Raw genomic sequence first — 22,606 nt, forward strand, 5'->3', positions numbered from 1 at the left:
GGAGAAAGACGAGCCTTTCTGCTCCTGTAAAGATTTACAGCCTCGGAAACCCTGTACAGGGTCGCTATGGGTCGGAACCGACTCGACGGCACTTAAAAACAACAACAAAGGCAAGAAGTGACTGGCTTGCAAGCTTTCAATAGGGAGCCTAATTCCAGAGGGTACCAGAAAGGTAAAATCTCCACTGAGTTGTTTCCAACCTGTCTGGATGGGGTTGATAAAAGGTGAGGGGGATAGGACTCCTATGATTCAATAGGGAATAATTGCCATCAGGAGGGGAGTGGCTGATTTTTCAGTCCAGGAGTGAAGATCCTTGGAACCATCAAGGGAGAAAAGTGAAGTGCAAAGTGTGGGACCCTATGTGGGGAGGCAGTGACACCAGGGATGGAGGCAGAGACAATGATGTGGAGAGAAGGAGCAGCTGGGGACTCTGGACTCAGGGAGGAAGAGGGGCTGTGTGCTGGCAGCCGGGGGCAGGTATGTGGGGTGTACTCTTTGGTTGTTGGATGATGCATGCAGGGGATTGTAATCATTGCAAATAACATGAAATACGATAGGATGAATGTAAAGATAATAGTCTCCCTTGTAAACTAACACATAACTCATAATAAAAACTTTAAAAAAAGAAATCAAATGACATAGTACATTAGGCAAATCTACTGCAAAAGTCTCTTAAAAGTGTTAAAAAAGCAAAGATGTCACTTTAAGGACTAATGTAAGCCTGCCCCAAGCCGTGGTATTTTCAGTTCCTTGTATGCCTATGAAATTTGGACAATGAATAAGGAAGACCTTGGAAGAATGGATGGATTTGAATTATTCCAACTGGCCTCATCTCAGTTATCTGATTTCTACTAGTAAAATTCTTATATAAGGAACCTTGTGCCTTATCTCTATATCTGGAGAAAAGTATTGAAAATAGATCAAACAAATCTGTTTTGGAAGATGTACAATCAGAATGCTCCTTAGAAGCGAGGATGGCCAGACTTCATCTCTCTTCCTTTGGATATGTCAGAAGGGATCAGTCCCTGGAGAAGGACATCTTGCTTGGTAAACTGGAGGATCAGTAAAAAAGAGGAAGATCTCCAAGGATATGGGTTGACCAAGTGACAGCAACAATGGGCTCAAGCATAAGAACAATTGTGAGGATGGCACAGGACTAGGCAGTTGTTTTGTTCTGTTTTGCAAGGTGTTGCTAGGGGTTGGAATCTATTTGCTGGCACCTAACAACAAAAGGGTGAACCCATCTTGGAGTTTTCCCTTTCCTATATACCTTATCTTTCAACAGGGGCTATGATCCTTCTTTACAATTCAACCTTTTCATTAATTAGTTCAGCAGTCACCCCTTACTCATATCCTTTTTATATTATGCCTAAATCTACTCTGCCATGGAGTCCTGCCGCTTCAGGTTAATGCACTGGACTGCAAGTTCGGTTTGAACCTCAAGGTTCAAGCTCACCAGCTGCTCCTCGGAAACCCTACACAGGGTCGCTATGAGTCAGAACAGACTCAATGGCACTTAACAACAACAACCCTCTGCCATCTGTTTTCTACTCTTTACCTCTGTATCCTCTAGTTCATCCTACATACTATACCAAAACACTAATTTTGCTGGGCCATCCTTACTTCTAAGGATAAGCACTGGACTACGAACCACAAGGTAGGCAATTGAAACCCACCAGCCTCTCCTTGTACAGTGTCACTATGAGTCTGAACCAACTCAACAGCACTTAACAACAATGATGATGATCAAGCATATTGGAAAATCTTCATTGGTTCTCTGTTGTCAACACAATGAAATCCTACTTTGTTATCAAGTTACTTCATAATTGAGTCCGGTTGTGCTGCGACTCTGCGCATGTCTGCAGTTCCCCACCGGTGCCCCTTGCCACCCACCTGCCTTTGATGGAGCTGGCCCCACCGCCCATGGACCCAATGCCGTTCGTAATTTTTGGTTCCTCCAGACCTGCAGGCTGAGGCCCAACCAGGCATTGTTACTGCAGATGGAGCAGCTGCTCCGCCATCAGCGCTTATGGTACCAGGACATCCATGTGTTCAGTGCTGGTGTTGGACAGCATCATCCAGTGCACAGAGAGAGACGAGTTCTCCAACCAAGAGATGATTGTCAGCCTGTCCCTCTGCAGCCACCCCAACCTGTGCAAGGTGTTGATCATTTAGGACTAGGATAGGGATGTCCTACCAGAAATGGTGATGCACCCTTCAGTGGAGGCTGTGGTCCAGTGTAAAACTGATGAGGATGCCATTCATGTTTCTAAGAAGTTCCTGCCAAGTATGGCTGTTGGGTACTCCAGCTCAAAGCTAACCCTCCATGTGGGTCATGATTTTGAGTTCATGAACCAAGATGCCTTCGATGTTATTAGGACTGATTCCTTAGACCCCATGGGCCTCGCTGAGAGCCTCTTCAAGGACTCCTATTACCATCTTACTAAGACCTCCCTCAAGGAGAACATAATTCTCTGATGCTAAGGTGAGTGCCAGTGGCTGCTCCTGGACAAGGAGATGCAACAGTTCTGCAAGTTGCTCTTCCCTGTGGTGACGTACCCTTACTGCACCATCCTCACCGACCCCAGTTGCCAGATTGGCTTCATGCTTTGCAACAAGAACCTGAGCTCCAACTTCAGGGAGCTTGTGCAGCCTCTGACACAGACTCTGGTAGGGCAGAGACATTTGCAATAAATACTACAGCTCAGACGTGCACCGGGCCACCTCCATGCTGCCTGAGTTTGCACACCAGCTCGGAGCTGCCACCACCACCATCAGCCATAAACCTCAGACCAGGGAGCCTCAGGGCTCTCACCCAGGAACCAAGTGTTGCCAGCCCCAGAGTGCTACCCCACCTGCCCTGCTGGGCAGAATATCTGTCTCTTTCTCTCTGTGTTGTGTCCAGCCTCCAAGCCTATACCAGCTGTATATAGCTACTTCTCTGCCTTCTGTCACCTCACTCACCAAACATACGTATTTAGAACAACAAAACAAAAAGACACTAATTTTGTTTTAATCAGTTTATGTAACACATTCTCTAATGTTCTATAATATACATCGTCCTGTCTCCCATGCTTCGTATACTTGTTCCTGTTCCCATTCATACAATTTTCTTCTCCCTGTCTTCTGTTTCTTCAAAACCAAACTATAAGACTCAGTCAAATTCCCATCTTCTCTATGAAGTCTTCTCAGACTTCTCAGAAAGAAATCAAGTCTTCTTGATTTCTTTCCTTCTGCATGTAGAATAAATACAACACAGTTTCAAATGTAGTTTTCCTCTGATTATTTCATCTTGGGTAACATCATCTCTAGAACTACTTGAAGACAGACTCTAAGTTAAGTTTCGTTTATGCCTCTCCTGGTTCATTTAGCACATTGAATAAAAATTATTGATTTTTGTTAACAATATAGCAAAATATATTGAGTTAAGATAAATTTAGATCATTCTATAGTTTCTTTTTTATTCTGATTTAGTAACTTGTGTTATTTGGTGAAATCTTTACATTAAGTTTTTAATAATCCTGGGAATTTTCATATAAATCAATTCAGTCTTTAAATATGCTATAGCAGATTTAATTATAAGTCTCCAAAATTATCATATTACAATTAAGAGATATTTAATTGTGGTGGACAGATTACAAAACTACTTTTGTTCTATGGCTGTACAAATTAAATAGCTAATTTTTACAACATGCTTTGATGTCTTTGCTAATCTTGTTTTTGTATGTCCCATAAAATTGTAAGAATTTTCTGCTTACAAATTTTTAGTGTAGTGTATACTCAATTATAAGTCTTGGTTATTTATTCATAATTTTTGTTCTCTTCATCTTGAAAAGACTTAGAATTTTATTTCATGAAAAATATCTTAAAAGGATTTCTATTATATTAAAAATCTAGCAATTTTAAGGTCACAATTTGTAAATTTAAAAATAATTGGAAGTTGTTAAGTGCCACTGAGTCACTTTCAACTCATAGTGACCCTATATAGGATTTCCAAGAAGCAGCTGATGAGCCTGAACTGGCCGACCTTTGGGTTCAACCTGACCTTGCAGCCCAGTGCATTAACCTGTAGTGCCGCCACACCAGGGTTCCAGTTGGAAGTTAGGATGAGATATACTGTTATTCTGACTGACAATTTTTCTTCGTAGGTTAAAATAAATCATAACTATTCCAACACACTTCAAAGTTTTTTTCTATTTTCTTTGTTGTTTTAAAAGGGAGATCGTGGAAGTCCAGGACCACTAGGTGCCCAGGGGGAAAAAGGTGTTATGGTAAGAGCTTAGTGACTTGGAAATCATTTTGCCAAAGCCTAATAAAGTTAAAACATTACCTTGACTGGAATTTAAGTGAAAGTGTTATTTTATAGTAAACTTCAATTAGAATTTTCTTCTCTTTTCACAATGTTGTGTTGCACTAAAAATCATGCCAATCAGATAATTAATCAAATAATTCTATACCTTCTGCTTAATTATTGATATGGTGGTGGTGGCAGTTATGTGCCATGGAGCCGATTCCAACTCACAGTGACTCTGTGTGGGATTTCCGAGACTATAAATCTTTATAGGAGCAGAAAGCCTCATCTTGCTCCCATGAACAGCTCGTAGTTTTGAACTGTTGACCTTGAGGTTAGCAGCCCAATTCATTAAGTTAAAAAAGACCAGGGCATTCAGTACAAATTGGCATTATGACAAAATGGAGAATGAACACATCAAATCACTTAACAGTGATTACTACATCATTACACAACTACCAAAGTACATCATTAGATAACTGCCAAATCATTGAAAAATCACTCTCCAGCCAAACTGACACATAACCTTAACCATCACAGCCAGCATTACTCTTGCCTAAAACTTCAGCATTTCTTACTGCCAGATGAACACTGCTAATATGCATTATAGCCAGATAGCAGATTCCCCCCACCCCCACCCCATGGTTTTAATGTGAAATGCTATATCTGGCAAAGGACTAATCTCTAAAATTTTGGAAAACAATAAAAAGACAAGCAATTCAATTTAAAAATGGGCAGAGGACATGAACGGAGACTTCACCAAAGAAGATACTCAGGCAGCCAACAAACACAAGAAAAAATGCTCAAGATCATTAGTCACTGTTGTAAAGTATCGTTGAGTGCATTCCAACTCATAGTAACCCTATTTCCAAGGAATGGCTGATGGATTTGAACTTCTGGCCTTGAGGTTAACTCTCCATGTCACCATCTCTGCCTCCATCACTGGTGTCACTGCTTCTCTAGATAGAATCTCATATCCCACTCATGCTCTTCTCCCTTGATGGTCCTAGAGTCCTCTGTTCCTGGAATGTAAGATTATCCACTCCATCCTTTATGCTACAAAACTTCTACCTTTACAATTGTGACCATTGCAATTAGTCATGATAACAATTACTCACTATTTAATCATAAGAATCTTATCCCCATCTCCTTTAACCAGACCCATCTAGGCAAGATGAAAACTATTCAGTGGGGATTCTACCTTCCCCTGTACACTCTAAAAATAAATTCCCTCTTGAAAACTTATAAGTCAGTTACTTCATGCCTTTATAACCCTTCTCCTTCCCCCACCCCGCCCCCTTTTTAGGTAGTCAATGTCTAAGTTGCCTGTCCCTATTGACTCTGTATACAGAGGGGATATAATTGATTCTTGATGTGAAGGCTCCTTCCCACTCAAGTTGATATTTTGAGCTACTACATCCAGAAGTGTAGGTCAAGCTCCTCAAATTGTAGCAATTTACACTTGTTTCCCTTATCAAAATTTTTTTATCTTCCTCTAGTTGAGATCTGATCATAAAGCCATTTGAAGCTGGGTCAAATGGGTACTATCTCATTTCGATATTTTTAAATAAAGGTTTTATGACTTTTTAGCAATACTTTTTGACTAACCCTTATACTATTGCATGCACAATCTGAAATAACTAATAACAAACAATGTTTTATGAGTTAATGCATAGCTATATATGCATGCTGAGCAGGTGTAGGATGGTAAATATACACCTACATATACACCTACAAGTATATATAGGTTTGACGGATATTTCTAAATATTCGTTTGTATGTGCTGTAAATATACCCAGGTATTTAGTAGACCACACAGGAACCAAAGATATTCAAACTTCCTAGTCAAAAAACAAACATCTTGAGGAACAGAGTCGCTGAGTTTGGGGACTTAGAACCATAGTCTTGGGGGACATTCTAGGTCAATTGGCATACCATAAAGACAATGGTCAACATCCTACTGTGATGACCAGTACAGTCACTACTCACCCAATGGGTCTTCAAAATTTGCATCTAAGGAGCAACTATTGATCTCTTCCGTCCCAGAGCAAAGAAGAGTGAAGAAAATCAAAGACTTAAACAATTAATCTAATGTAAAATAATTTAAAAAACGACTAGCCTAAATGGTTTGATAGAGACTGTTAGAACTTCCAAGACTATGGGCCTTGTCATTGTTGGTGGTGGTGGTTATGTGCTGTGAAGTCAGTTCTGACCCATAGCAACCCTGTACAGGATTTCCGAGGCTGTAAATCTTTACAGGAGCCTCGTAAAGAAAGAAAGCCTCATCTTTCTCCCACGGAACAGCTGGTAGTTTCGAACTGCTGAGTGCCGTCAAATCAGTTCCAAATCAGTGACGCTGTATAGCATTTAAAATATCTATATATATATTGAGTGTATGCTGTACTGTTACAATTTAGAAACACTTTATTAAGATTTTTCAGAGCATTTTGTTTCACTACAAGTTTAATTATAATTTCAGATTGGCAGCTATGGGATCAAATGAGAACAAGTAATAGATTAAATAGATGAAATCTCACCCAGGTAGATAAAACTGAATAGTTTTATTTATAACCTTCCGTGGTTGTAGAAAGTACAATATTATTGATTTGGTTATATTTTTTTAGCTGTAGCTTCTATATCTTTTTTTCTTTTTTTAAGTTTCTATTGTGATTTGAGTGAAAGTTTACAGGGCAGATCATCAGTTTTACATTTAAAAAACTCACATACTTTGTTTCATTACAATTACAATGATTATAAGCCCCACGATGTACCATCAGTTAACAATATTTATCTCTATTCATTTTATCTCTTTTTTTTAACACTCAGGCATATATAATAATTTACACCACCAAAGAGCACATTCTGCAAGTCTACCTCCTGGGCACCAACTCTCGTTCCCTCTCTTTTCATGAATTTAGAGTCCTGAGCTGCTCCCTCTCTCCATGTCCCCTCTCTGCCTCCATCTCTGGTGTTGCTGCTTCTTTGGATAAGTTCCCACATTCTGCTTGTGCTCTTCTCCTTTGATGGACCTAGGGGCCTCTGTTTTTGGACTATAAGATTAACTACTCCCCCATTTTTGTTACAAAACTTCTACCTTGACAATTGTGACAGTTGCAATTAGTCATGATAGCAATTACTCACTATTGAATCATAAGCATCTTATCCCCATCTCTTTTTACCAGATCCATCTAGACAAGATGAAATTATTCAGTGGGGACTCCATCCTCGCCCCCACACTCCTAAACCAAACTCCCTTTTGAAAACTTGAAGCCAGTCACTCCGTGCCTTTATCGCTCCCTCATTTTAGGTAGCCAGTATCAAAGTTTCCCATCCCTATCTATCTCATATACAAAGGGGATAGCATTGATACTTGATGTGAACACTCCTTCCCTCTCTGTTGGTATTTTGAGCTACTACATCCATGTATAGAAGGGATATCATTGATAGTTGATGTGAACACACCTTCCATCTCTGTTGGTATTTTGAGCTACTGCATCCATGAGTATAGGTCAAGTGCATCAAATTGTAGCAATTTACACTTGTTACTTTATCAAAAATTGTTGTTGTTTTTTATCTTCCTCTAGTCAAGTTCTGATTATCAAGCCATCAAGGTTAGGTCAAATGGATACTATCTGCAAGTTTGGGTATTCTTGTGTGTCTCCCCTCACTTCATATCAGCTGGATGCTACACTCTCAGCTTTAGTCCTCTGTGGCTAGGTCCTTGACCATGGGCTTAGGTGTCCCCAGGTCTCACCACACGTTGGACCAACCAGCCCTTCCTCTTCTCTCTCATCTGCAGGTCAGTGGGAGTCTATGGAACATGGTTGAACTCAGCCCATTTCTTCATTGCTGCCTTTCTCCCTCTTCCACTCACCAGTAGACCAATATGGTTGTCTGCAAGCTTACATGCCTGCTCATGTGTTCCCTTTTGAGTTTCAGTCTTAGAGGGAGGTTTGTCCTGAAGAGACTTGATGGCTTGCCTTGACGGCTTCCCAGAAAACAAATTTCTTATTCTTGTAGTAGCCAATCATACTGCCATTTTTGTTTTGGGTTTTTCCTGATGATCTTTCTTTGAAGATGTATCTTCTGTCACTCTAGCTGTTCCAAACTTGTCTGCTTGTCCTTTCTATTGAGGATGTCTCACCTCAGAAGGTTCTGAATGGGGCTCAGGATTCCACCTAATGTCCTATACTCTGCAAAGGCAATGCAAGGGCCCTATTTCACTGAGCAAGTTGTAGAACCCCTTTTAGGTATTCCAATCAGTTATAGGCTTAAGATGGGCTTACAAGCTTTCTGTAATCATGTTTCCTGACATTCCTTTCTATCCCACTCAAATGTCTATTTTACAATAGTAGGCAAGGGAAATCAATATTCATAAGACAATCAAACATCTTAGTATTATTTCCCCTCTTTAGACTATGCCTCGATTCCTGTATCATAGAGCCCTGTTGTCCAAAGGTTGAGCATGCATCACTATTTACCTCTGTCCCATTTAGCCCATGCTAACTTGTCTCAGTGTTCCCCCTATCTACCTTGTTCTTCCACCCCCTCCCCTTTTTGTGTATTGCCCTCCCCAACACCCGAACTATGATGTGTTTGCACCCTACTCTGTGCTATACCATCACCTCCGTCCACCTCACCCAAAACCCCCCACCCTGTCCCCACCGGTAACCAACAAAGATTTTGTTTTTCCCTTTTAGTATGGGTATCTTTTCTTAAGCTTTTACAATATGGTCTTATACAATATCCTTTTGTGACTGACTAATTTCACTCAGCACAATGTCCTCAAGGTTCATCCATGTTATGTGGTGGCTTATAGCTTCCATGTTATTCTTCAATGTAGCATAATATTCCATTGTGTATATGTACCAAAGTTTTTTTATCCATTTTTCCGTTGATGGGCACTTAGACTGTCTCCATCTTTTTTCTATTGTAAATAGTGCTGCTATGAATATTGGTGTGCATATATCTAGTCATGTTATGGCTCATATTTCTTGTGAATATATACCAAGTAGAGGAGTTGCTGGATCATAAGGTATTTCTACTTCCAACTTTCTGAGGAGTGCCATTCTGTTTTCCAGAGTAGTTGGACCATTTTGCATTCTCACCAGAAATGTAGGAGGGTCCTAGTCTCTCCACATCCTTGCCAGAATTTATTGTCCTCTACTTTTTTTAACTTTGCTGTTATTGCTGGTGTAAGATGATGTCTCGTTTTTTTGATTTGTATCTCTCTAATGGCTAATGATCATGAACATTTCTTCATATGTTTGTTGGCTGCTCGAATCTCCTCCTTGGTAAAGTGTCTGCTCATGTCCTGTGCCCATATTTTAATTGGGTTAGTTGTCTTTTTATTGTAGAGTGTTGTAGTTTACTATAGGCTTTAGAAATTAGTCCCTTATCTGATGTGTCATTGCAAACTATTTTTTCCCATTTTGTGGGCTCCCTTTTTACTCTTTTGGTGAAATCCTTTGATGCACATAAGTTTCTAATTTTTAGAATGTCCCAATCATCTATTTTGTCTTCTTTTGTTTGTGTAAGTTTTGCATTGTTTGGTAGTCTGTATATGCCCTGGGTTAGAGTCCTTAAATTTGTCCCTATTTTTTCATTGATGACCTTCATAATTCTGCGGTTCACATTTAGGTCTTTAATCCATGATGAGCTGGGTTTTTTATATGGCATGAGGTAAAAGTCTTGTTTCAATCTTTTGCATATGGATTTTCAGTTCTGCCAGTACCGTCTGTTGAAGAGACTATGTCTTCCCCACTCAATGTACTTTGGTCCTTTGTCAAAGATCAGTTAGCTGTATGTGGATGGGTTAATTTCTGGGTTCTCAATTCGGTTCCACTGATCTGTGTATCTTTTCATTGTACCAATACTAGGCATTTTTGACCACTGTAGCTCTGTAGTAAATTGCTTCTTTATCTTCTTGAGGAAATCCTCTCAAGGCTACAATGATTATTTGAACCACAAAGAAGGAACTACATTGATCTTTCTATTCAACTCTGTAGGATAAAAAGGAATCAGTTCTCATAAGTTAGTTAAATAGTCAGCTGCACAATAATCTTTAAAAAGATTTAGAACTTATTTTGCACTTCTTTTCAACTAGGTTCTCTCATTATATTAATGAGTCAAATAGGGATTAATAGTGATTATGGCAAGTTAGTATGTCATATTGTCAAAGCCTTGTTTTTAAGCACTTAGCTTTTGACTTTCTGCTTTTCATTCTATCTTGGACTTCCGATTTTCATGCAGCATATTCAACATGCAATTCACTCAGTATATGGTGCCATGATTCATTCTTCAATCTATCCTGAACACCTCGAATCCCAACTCTGTATCATCAAATAAATGATTTTTACAAATTGTCCTTCTAAGAACAGGGAGGTGATCTATTGAAAATTTAATGTAGCAAAATAATCCTACTAACAAATTAAATTACATCTTATTTCCAAGCTATATAAAAAAGCAATGTATGTGTGTGTGTGAAAAAGAGAGAGATTGGAAATGGTCCCAACTTCAAGGATACAGCAAGAATTGGTTCCTAGGACTTAACTCGACTTATATTGAGGGGATAAAAAAGAAATCAATACCATTTTCAGAGCTATTAAAGAAAATGTTTAATGAGGATTAGTTAAAGACAACTCATTAAGTAGCCCTTGATTTAAGAGTTTATGCCAGGTATTATGCATTTGGGCTATCGTTATTAAGTGCCATTGAGTCAGTTCCAACTCACAGCAACCCCATATAGGGTCTCTAAGGAGTGATTGGTGGTTTTGAATCACCAAAATTGTTAATAGTCCAGTGCTTATCCTGCAGCGTCACACCAGGACTAAATTTGTATAAAATACAGTAAAATATGAAGTTTGCTATAAATGTTGCCTTAGATTCCTAAAAGTTGGTCATTGTATGAGACCCCATATAGGGTTTTGAAGGAGCAGTTGCTGGGTTTGAACTGCTAACCTTGTGGTTCACAGTCCAGTACTGATCCTACAACACCACACTAGGACCTGGAACTAAACCTACCCCTAGAGATCATTTTTCAGCCATACAATAGGCTTAAGAACCATAACACCCTTGTGGAACTCCTCAGAACAATCAGCCATAAGAGACCAAAAAACAGCATTTTCCCAAAAACAAAGTTCAGAAAGCAGAAAAGGGTGAAAAAGAAAGATGAGTGGAAATGAGGAATCTGGAGAGGAGGAAGTAGGAAGAGTTCTGTTACATTGAGAGGATTGCACTTAATGTCACAAAACACAGTATATATAAATATACTGAATAGAAAACTAATTTGTTCTATAAATTGTCACCCAAACCACAAAAAAAAATTTTTAAATAAAGAATGAACTGTTGGCTAACAAGATTGTTGATAATGAGGAATAGGTGTGTTGTTGTTGTTATTGTTTTAAGTTTTTGTTGTGAGTTGAGTGATAATTTACACAGGAGAACATCGGTTTTACACTCATCCTATGGTATTTAGTTTCATTGCAATGATTACAATCTCCTCCTGCATGCATCATCATTCAACAGTATTGGCTTTTATTCCCTCTGAGTTTTGTTTTTTGTTTTTTTTTTTAATATACACAAAAAAACTCAGGGAAATATAATCATTTAAACAAACAAAGGTCACATTCTGCAAGCCTGCCAGCACAAAGCCTTTCTTTTTCCATTAGTTTAGAGTCCTCAGCTGCTTAGTCTCTCCATGTCTCATCTCTGCCTCCATCTCTAATGTTGCTGCTTCTCTGGCTAGGATTCCATCTTTGCTCGTGCTCTTCTCCATTGATGGTCCTAGAATCCTCTGTTCCTGGAATGTAAGATTAACTATTCCCCACTTTATATTACAAAACTTCTACCTTTACAATTGTGATAATCATAATTAGTCATGATAACAATTACTCACCATTGAGTCATAAGAATCTTATCCCCATCCGCTTTCACCAGACCTGTCTAGACAAGATGAAAACTATTCAGTAGGGATTCTACCTTCTCCCACACACTCTGAAACTAAACTCCCTTTTGAAAATTTGTCAGCCTGTCATTTGTGCCTCTATAGCCACACACACTCCCCATTTTAGGTACCCAATACCTAAGCTGCCCATCCCTACTAACCCTGTGTATAGAAGAGATAGGATTGATCCTTGATGTGAAGACCCCTTGTCTCTCAGTTGGTATTTTGAGCTACTGCATCCATAAGTATAGGTCAAGTTCCTCAAATTGTAGCACTTTACACTTGGTTTTTTTTTTTTTTTTTTTTTTTAATCTTCCTGTATTCGAGTTCTGGAGTCCTGGTATGGCGCTGTGGGTTAATGTACCAGACTGCAAAGCCATTTGAACTGCAAGGTTGGTGGTTCAAGCTCACCAGCAGCTCCTCAGAAACCCTATACATGGTCGCTGTGGGTTGGAACTGGCTCAAAAGCACTTAACAACAACAACAACAATTCAAATTCTAATCATCAAGCCATCAAAGCTAGGTCAAATGGGTACTATCTGCAAATTTGATCTGGTGGTACATAATCATAACTACAAACTCATTTTAATAGGATAGTTTTTTATTTTAACTTCCATATTAAGAGAAATGCTTTATAAAATTATGTTTTAGATATCTCCGATTCCTGTCAGCTGGGAAATTTAGCATAATTATAAAGTAAATTACTTTCAAGGATTTATTGTTGTTAAGTGCCCTTGAGTCAGTTCCAATTCATAGCGACTCTATATAGAGTTTCCAAGGAGTGGCTGTTGAGTTTGTACTGCCAACCTTGTGATTCTCCAGTGCTGATCCTAAAGCACAATACCAGGAGTCCAATTTCAAGGACTCCTAAAAGATTATCTGAATCAGTGCTAATATCATAAAGAGTTGGGGTTCTTTCAAAATGTCATAGAATAACGTATAGAAAAATGAGATGAATTTTCTTTTGTCAGTAGTATGAAATACGTAATTCTGTCTAGAAATTTTATTTTCTAGGTAAAAAGCTTCTAATAATAGATATATAGTATCTGTGTAAACATGCATTAGATTTTTGTGGTCCATCTTCAGATCCCATGGCCTTTTATATCTTGGATATGACAAAGATCTTATCAAATTGAAACTTTTTGTTTTTCCTGATACAAGTAAGGTACTTTTTTGTCTTCAAAGAAAATAATTAGCATGATGAAAATTGTATGTTTTCCATATTTTCACTTAAATTATAGGGATATCCAGGTCCTCCTGGGATTCCAGGATCCATGGGTCCACTGGGATTACCTGTAAGTACAAAAGAGAGCTTATGATTCTTTCTAGAATGTTCTTTTAAAGTTTAAATTAATACTCTCATCGTGCTAAATTGTTTTGTTTTCATGGAAAATTAGTCATGGGTAAACTGGTGGAGTATTTCATAGTATCTTGAACTTCCTCGCCTCCATTTGCCATAGTTGTGCTATTTATTACTAGCTTTTAATAGTCAATACTACCAGTTTTAATTCTGAAGTTTAAAACTCAAAATTTCAAATGTTAAAACTTTATTTTGAGTAATCAAGATTAGAAGCAAGATCAACTGGATGATCATGAATCACAATCATAAATTGCAACATTTTTAAAAGAAATTTTCAAATATTCTCAAATAACCAGATAAAAGACATAGAAAATATATCTTTATTAAACAAAATTGGGTTTTGGAAATACTCTGTTTTTTGTGGAATATAATGAAATCTTATAGCTAAAGAAATAAATTTCACCTATTAAGATTTGATAACTATTATGATTTTAAATGTGAAAAGGGTCCATTTTTAGGCCCCGTTATCAAAACTATTCTTATTGGAAAGTATTTATGCTAAGTTATATAAAGCTTCTGTTTGGATGATAAGCCTGATTTTCTAACATATTGATATATATGCTGCTGGCTTCTAAAATTTGGAATATGGTCTATCTCTTTACTCACATAAAATAATAAATAAATCTCAAACCCTATGAAAGTTCAGTCATTTTTTTATCTACATAATATAGTGTGGCGCTCAGGATAATGCACTAGACCACAATGTCAGTTTGAACCACAAGGTCAGTGGTTCACACTCACCAGCCTCTCCTCAGAAACCCTTTACAGGGTCATTAAGAGTCGGAACTGAGTCCACATCACTTAATAACAACAATATTACATAAATACATAAATTTTGATTTCTGATTGAGTTATTATTGAAAGCTATAAGAAAAAAAACAATTAATTACTTCATTAGAGTTAATTTAATAATAAATAGCAATTTATTTCACTACTCATCTCTCAGTTTGCCGTGCTGTGGTAGCTTGCCTATTTCTATGACATTGGAAGTTTGTTACCAATATTTTAAATATCAGTGAAGGTATACCCATGGTGGATATGTTTCAGCTGAGCTTCCAGACTGAGACAGATTAGGAAGAAGGAAAAGTGGGCTACTTTTGATTATTTATCCACTGAAAACCTATGCAGAGAAGTGGAACACTGTCAGATAGCACCAGAATGTTGAATACTGAAACATGCTTAAGAGCACTAGAATGTTGTCAGATGTAGCACCAGAAGATGAACCCCTCTGGTTAGAAGGCACACAAAATATAACTAGAGAAGAGCTGCCTCTTCAAAGTAGAATTGACGGTGATGACATGAATATAGTAAAGTTTTTGGGACCTTCATTGGCTAATCGGGTACCTTCATTGGCTAATCAAAATGAAGAGAAGCAGCTGTAAAAATCTATTAATAATTGGAACATGGAATAACAATTATGAATCTAGGAAAATTGCAAGTTGTTAAAAATAAAATGGGATGCATAAAAATCAATATCCTAGGCATTATTGTTGTTGTTGTTGTTAGGTGCCATCGAGTTGGTACTGACTCATAGTGACCTTATGCACAGCAGAACGAAACACTGCCCAATCTTGGGCCAACCTCATTACTGTTGCCACACTTGAGTCCATCGATGCTGCCACTTGGCCATTAGTGAGCAAAAATGGTCTGGTATTGGCCATTTTGAATCAGACAATCATATGGTTTACTATGCCTGGATTGACAAATTGAAGAGGAATGGTGTCACATTCATCATCATAAAGAACATTTTAAGATCTATCTTGAAGTATAATGTTGTTTGTGATAGGATAATATCCATATGCCTACAAGGAAGACCAGTTAATACCACTATCATTCAACTTTATGCACCAACCACTAAAGCCAATGATGATGAAACTGAAGAATTCTTCCAACTTCTTCAGTCTGAAATTGATCAAATATGAAATCGAGATGTATTGATAATTACTGGTCATTAGAATGCAAAGGTTGGAAACAAAGAGGAAGGATCAGTAGTTGGAAAATACGGCCTTGATGATAGAAATGATGCTGGAGAACAACTGATAGAATTTTGCAAGACTAATGACTTGTTTATTGAATATGCCTTTTAAAAATAACATAAAAGATGACTATACACATGGACCTCACCAGATAGCATACACAGAAATCAAACTAACTACATTGTGGTAAAAGACAGTGGAAATGTTCCATATCATCAGCCAAAACAAGGTCAGGGAAAGACTGTGGAACATACCATCAACTGCTCATATGTAAGTTCAGGCTAAAGCTGAAGAAAATTAAAACAAGTCCAATAGAGCTGAAATTTGATCTTGAAAAGATCCCACCTGAGTTTAGAAATAATCTCAAAAACAGATTTGATGCACTAAACACTAATGAGACCAAAGACCAGAAAAGTTGTGGGATGACATCAAAACATCATCAGGAAAAAAGCAAAATGTCATTAAGAAGAAAAGAAAGAAGGAAAAGATCAGGAATGGATGTCAGATGAGACTCTGAAACTTGCCCTTCAGCATAGAGATGCTAAAGCAAATGGAAGAAATTAGAAAGTAAAAGAGATGAACAGAAAACTTTTAAGGGCAGCTTGAGAAGACAAAGTCAGCTATTATACTGAAATGTGCAAAGACCTGGAGTTAGAAAACCAAAAACGAAGAACATGCTCATCATTTCTCAAGATGAGGGAACCAAAGAAAAAATTCAAGCCTTGAGTTGCAATTGTGAAGAATTCTATAGGCAAAATATTGAATTATACAGAAATATCAAAAGATGGAAGAAATACACAGAGTCACTAAGCCAAAAAGAAATGGACTATGTTCAACCATTTCAAAAGATACCATATGAGTAAGGTGGGGCTTGATGGCAGATTGGGTGAAGTGCAGTGAGGATCTCCGTCATCAATAACACAAAATACCAGACCAAGCAGGTTCAGGGGATGGTCCCAAAACTCTGAACTACATATAAAGGAATATTTAGAAAGTTTGAAGGCTTACAGACAGTGGAATTTGTAGCAGAAGCAAGAAATCTAGTGCTTTCTGATTGGTCAGCCTCAGTGGCTCCTGGAGCAGCCATCTTGGGCAAGACAGAGCAGGGGAAGGATCAGAGCCACTGTAGATGCCTGACACCTAACAAATCCTCAGAGATAGAGGTGGACATTCTTTTTTTTGTTGTTGTCTCGGTTCATTGGTCTCTCACTATCTGTGCACCTTCATTCTGGTTACTAGAGAGGATGTCTGAGTGAGTGGACACCACCACCACCACCACCACCCTAGAGGGTTCTAATACACATGCACACAGATCTGCTCAAAATCAAAAGAGAAAGTTTCCACTTAAAACCAAATGGCAGCACAAAACAGCCACAGCTGGCTCTGTACTGTTTATCACTAGGAAAAAGGCCTGAATGAGGTTGTGGAGAAGGAAAGAGACAGACTAAAAAGCAAACAGGCTGAAAATTAAATCCTAAGTCATAATGACCAACTGTAGAATCTTGAAATTTCTCAGATGGCCTTGAAAGCAAGAAGCCAAAAGAAGGACATTAAGTCGTACTTATATATATATTTTTTCTCTTCTCTCTTTTCTGTGGTTATAGACTACATTATCCAATCTGTCTTTTTTGCTGTTGCTGCTTTGCTTCTTGGTCCCTTCTTTACCTTTAGGGGGCTCTTTCTCTCCCTACATTACCCAAGAAGAGACAGAAACTGCAGTCATATAGTCCAGCTATAATCACACCCTATAACCTCCTACCATCCAGGCAAGAACGAATACCAACTGCTATATACCATCAGATAGGCAGCCAACACATGTGAAAGTTACTCTGAGTCAAGTAAAAAGAAAAGTGAAAAGGGAAGCCCATCTCCTGATCACATCTACCTGGAAGCAATCAGAAAGCATAATAAAACATCAACGTACATTCATCTAATTATTAAGGTGACAGTTAACTACTGAAGATGCCCAAGAAACAGATGACCATCTCGTCACATGTCCAGAAACAAGATAAAGTGACTAAGACAAATGAGCTAGAGGTAGACCTAAACTTCATATTGGATGGAGCGCAGGCTTTGTAATGCCAGAGAAGGAATTCAGAAAAACTATAATGAAATTTATCGAAATACTTTACAGAGGATTTGAGAAAAAAAAGGAAAAGTCAGGAAAGTGATACAGGAACAATGAAATAAGATAAATACAGCATTAGAAATAATTCAAAACCTTTGAAAAGAGGTCCAAACAATTAATATTAGAATATCAGAAATGGACAATACACTGAAAGGGCAAAGGAGTAGAATTGAAGAAATGGAAGCCAGAACTAGTGAGTTGGAAGACAATCTCTCACTACTGCTAAGATAAAAAGGCAAGAAGAAAAAAGGATAAAAAAAATATGAAGAAGGTCTAAGACTCATGTTGGACGACATGAAGAGGAATAACTTTAGAATTATTGACATTCCAGAACAGGAAAAATCACACAAACCCACAGAGGAGATAGTAGATAGTGGAAGAAATTTTCCCTAACATCCTTAAAAATGAAAAGATAAACATTCAAGAAGCTCAACAAACCCCAGGAGGGATAGACTCCAAAAGAAAATCACCAAGGCATATAATAATCAAGCCTTCCAGAATCAAAGATAACAGAGAATCCTGTAAGCAATTAGGGAAAAGAGAAGTGTTATATACAAAGGCAAGCAAATCAGATTAAGCTCAGATCTCTCAGCAGAAACCATGCAGGCATGAAGGCAATGGAGAGAGATATATAAAACCCTGAAAGAAAAAAAAAAAAGCCAACCAAGAACCATCTACCCAGCAAAGCTGTCAAACAAATATGAAGGTGTAATCAAAACATTCCAGGATAAACAGAAGCTAAGGGATTTTGCCAAAGCCAACCTTGCGCTACAAAACATCCTAAACGGAGTTCTATAGACAGACAAAAAACAGGGTGGACATACATAGCAGCACCACCAGGGACTCAATCGACAAATGTAAGTTTCAAGAACAGAACAAAACAAAACTTTAAGAACAGAACAGAACAAAACTATAAGAAAGAGTTCAGAGGATCTGGAGGAGGTCAGTCTGTGATCCAAACAATTATAATCTGAAAGAAGGCAAACACATAAGAAAAGAGCTCCAGGTGGTAAGAGGGTTAGGTAGATTACAGGATAAAACAGACTGTTTTAAATAGAGGAAAAAGTTAATAGAATATAAGATATCTCAAAGAAATTAATACTTCACATCATACCAACAAAATAATAATCCATGAAGAACATGGAAACGTTGAAACTATGAAAAAACTGACAAGAAAAAACATGAACTCAAACAGGAAGACATGCAGAACAAAGAAACCAACAGCACCACAAAAAAGCAAACATAATGACAGCAACTAATCCATACCTACCAATAATTATACTGAATATAAATGGATTAAATGCACCAGTTAAGAGAAGGAGAGTGAAATAACATAAAAAAAAAAACCAAGATCCTTCAATATGCTGTCTGCAAGAGACACACCTTACACACAAAGAAAAAAGCAGATTAAAAGTCAAAAGATGGAAAAAAAATACATCAAGCTAATTGCAATTAAAAAAAAAACTCACAGGAGAAGCAATACTAATCACTGATAAAATACACTTTAAGGCAAAAACCAGCATAATAGATAAAGATGGACATTATCTAATGATTAAAGGGGCAATTGAAAAAGTTGACATAACCACAATATCTGTGCTCTCAATGTCAGAATTTCAAAAATATATAAAGTAAACTCTAATAGATTTGAAGAAAGAAATAGACACATCTGCAACAATAGTGATAGATTTTAATACACTACTTTCTAAAAACAGTGGAACAACCAGAAAGAAACTCAACAAAGACTCAGAGGAACTAAACAACACAATCAGCCAACTTGGACATCATATATGTGTACAAAGCATTCAACCCAACAACAGCACAATACACATTCTATTCCAGTGCAAATGGAACATTCTCCAGAATAGACCATGTGTTAGGGCACAAAACAAGCCTCCATAAATTTACAAACACTAAAATACTACAAAGCATCTTCTCAGACCACAATACTATAAAATTAGAAATCAACAATAGGAAGACCAAGGAAATAAAGTCAAATACATGGAAACTGAATAACACCCTGCTGAAAAGCAGCTGGATAGTAGAAGAAATTAAACATGAATTCACAAAGTTCCTAGAAACAAATGAGAATGAAAACACAGCATACTATAATCTTTGGGACACAGCAAAAGCAGTGCTGAGAGAACAGTTTATTACATTAAACACTCACATCCAGAAAGAATAAAGAATCCAAACCAACACATTAGCACAACTTCTCCAACAACTAGAAATAGACCAGCAAAGTAAACCTACAGTCAACAGAAGAAAGGAAATTACAAAGATTAGAGCAGAAATAAATGAGATAGAAAACAAAAAAACTATAGAAATCAACAAGACAAGAAGCTGGTTCTTTGAAAGAATTAATAAAATTGACAAACCATTGGCAAACCTAACAAAAGAAAAGAGGGAGAAGAAACAAATAACATGCATATAAGAAACCACATGGGTAATGTCACAACAGAACCAATAGGAATAAAAAAGGACAACAGAATATTATGAAGAGTTGTACTCCAACAAATTTGAAAGCCTAAAGGAGACGGATACATTTTTAGAAAAGCACAACCCACCTAAACTACCACTGAGTGAAGTAGAAAACTTGAACAGACCTATAACAAAGGAAGAAATTTACCATGTCATCAAAAAACTCCCAACCAAAAAAAATCCAGGCCCGGATGGCTTCACTCGAGATTTTTACTAAACCTTCAGGGAAGAGCTGTCACTAATTCTACTCAAATTATTCCAGAATATAGAAGAGGATGGAAAACTTCCTAATATATTCTATGAAGCAAGCATAACCCTCTTACCAAAACCAGGGAAGGACATCACTAAGAAAATTATAGACAGCTATCCCTCATGAATATAGATGCAAATATATTCAACAAAATCATAGCCAACAGAATTCAACAACACATCAAAAAAATAATATATCATGACCAAGTGGGATTTATACCAAGGATACAAGGATGGTTCAACATCAGAAAAACAATCAATGTAATCCGCCACATAAATAAGAAAAAGAAGAACCACATGATCATATCAATTGATGCAGAAAAGGCATTTGACAAAATCTAACATCCATTCCTGATAAAAAAAACACTCAACAAAGTAGGATTTGAAAGGAAATTCCTCAACATAATTAAGAGCATATATGCAAAACCAACAGCTACGCTCTCTCTCAATGGAAAGAAACTGAAAGCCTTCCCATTGCAAACAGGTAAAAGACAAAAATGCCCTTCATCACCACTCCTATTTAATATTTTTTTGGAAGGCTTAACCAGAGCTATAAGGCAAGACAGGGAAATTAAAGACATCCAAATTTGAAAAGAGGAAATAAAACTCTCTCTATTTGCAGATGATGTGATCCTATACAGAGAAAACCCCAAAGACTCACCAAAAATCTACTGGAACTCATTGGAAGATTCAGCAAAGTGGCAGGGTACATGATCAACATACAAAAATCAGTTGGATTCCTCTACACTAATAATAACAACATTGAAAAGGAAATTAGGAAAGCAATACCATTTAGGAATGGTATTAATATTTAGGAATAAAAATTAATGGTATTAATATTTAGGAATAAATGTAACCAAATAAACAAAGCACCTATACAAAGAAATCTACAAAACACTACTACAAGAAACCAAAAGAGACTTACATAAATGGAAGAATAGATGATGCTCCGGGATAGGAAGACTTAACATTGTGAAAAATGTCAATACTGCCCAAAGCAATCTACATACATAATGCAATCCCAATTCAGATTCCAATGACATTCTTTAGAGAAATGGAAAAAACAATTACAAATTTTATATGGAAAGGAAAGAGACCCAGGGTATACAAAACATTGCTTAAGAAGAACAAAGTTGGAAGCCTCTCAAGCCTGATTTCAAAATTTACTACACAGCTACAGTGGTCAAAAAAGCCTGGTACTGGTACAATGAAAGATACATTGATCAATGGAACAGAATCCAGAATCCAGAAATTAACCCAGCCACATACAGCCAACTGATCTTTGACAAAGGGCCAAAGTACACTGAGTGGGGAAGACATGGTCTCTTCAACAGATGGTGCTGGCAGAACTGGAAATCAATATGCAAAAGATTGAAACAAGGCCTTTCCTTCATGCCATATACAGAGACCAATTCAGCATGGATTAAAGACCTAAATGTGGATCCCAGAATTATAAAGGTCATAAGTGAAAAAATGGGGACAAATTTAAGGACTCTAACCCAGGGCACACACAGACTACCAGAAACATTGTGAAAATTATACAAACAAAAGAAAACAAAATAGATGATTGGGACATTCTAAAAATTAGAACTTATGTGCATCAAAGGATTTCACCAAAAGAATAAAAAGGGAGCCACAGAATGGGAAAAAATAGTTTGCAATGGCATATCAGACAAGGGACTAATTTCTAAAATCTATAGGAAACTACAACACCTCTACAAGAAAAAGACAAGTAACCCAATTAAAATATGGGCACAGGACATGAACAGACAATTCACCAAGAAAGAGATTCGAGCAGCCAACAAACATGTGAAGAAATATTCATGATCATTAGCTATTTGTTGTTGTTGTTAGGTGCCATCGAGTTGGTACCTTAGTGACATTATGCACAGTAGAACAAAACACTGCCGAATCCTAGACCAACATCACTACCATTGCCTTGCTTGAGTCTATCAATGCTGCCACTTGGTCAATCCATCTTGTTGGGGTCTTCCTCTTTTTCTCTTACCCTCCACCTTACCAAACATGATATCCTTCACCAGTGACTGGTCCCTCCTGACAATATGTCTGAAGTATGAGAGGTGAAGTTTGGCCATCTTGACCTCTAAGGAGCACTCTGGCTGCACTTCTTCCAAAATGGATCTATTGGTTCTTTTGGCAGCCCATGGCACTTTCAATA

At 37.5% G+C, this 22,606-nt stretch overlaps 1 protein-coding gene and 1 pseudogene across 1 annotated transcript in view; both read left to right on the forward strand.

Moving 5' to 3' along the window:
• Window positions 1-22,606, forward strand: part of COL24A1 (collagen, type XXIV, alpha 1) — a 562,513-nt gene that overhangs the window by 297,526 nt on the left and 242,381 nt on the right. The window contains exons 24-25 of the mRNA XM_006831073.1: window positions 4,218-4,271; window positions 13,478-13,531. Of these exons, the coding sequence (XP_006831136.1) occupies window positions 4,218-4,271; window positions 13,478-13,531 (108 nt within the window). The remainder of the gene's footprint in view (window positions 1-4,217; window positions 4,272-13,477; window positions 13,532-22,606) is intronic.
• On the forward strand, window positions 975-3,016 carry LOC102823614 (annotated as a pseudogene).

Source organism: Chrysochloris asiatica, unplaced genomic scaffold (genome assembly GCF_000296735.1).
Source record: "Chrysochloris asiatica unplaced genomic scaffold, ChrAsi1.0 scaffold00002, whole genome shotgun sequence".
Lineage (NCBI taxonomy): Eukaryota > Metazoa > Chordata > Mammalia > Afrosoricida > Chrysochloridae > Chrysochloris > Chrysochloris asiatica.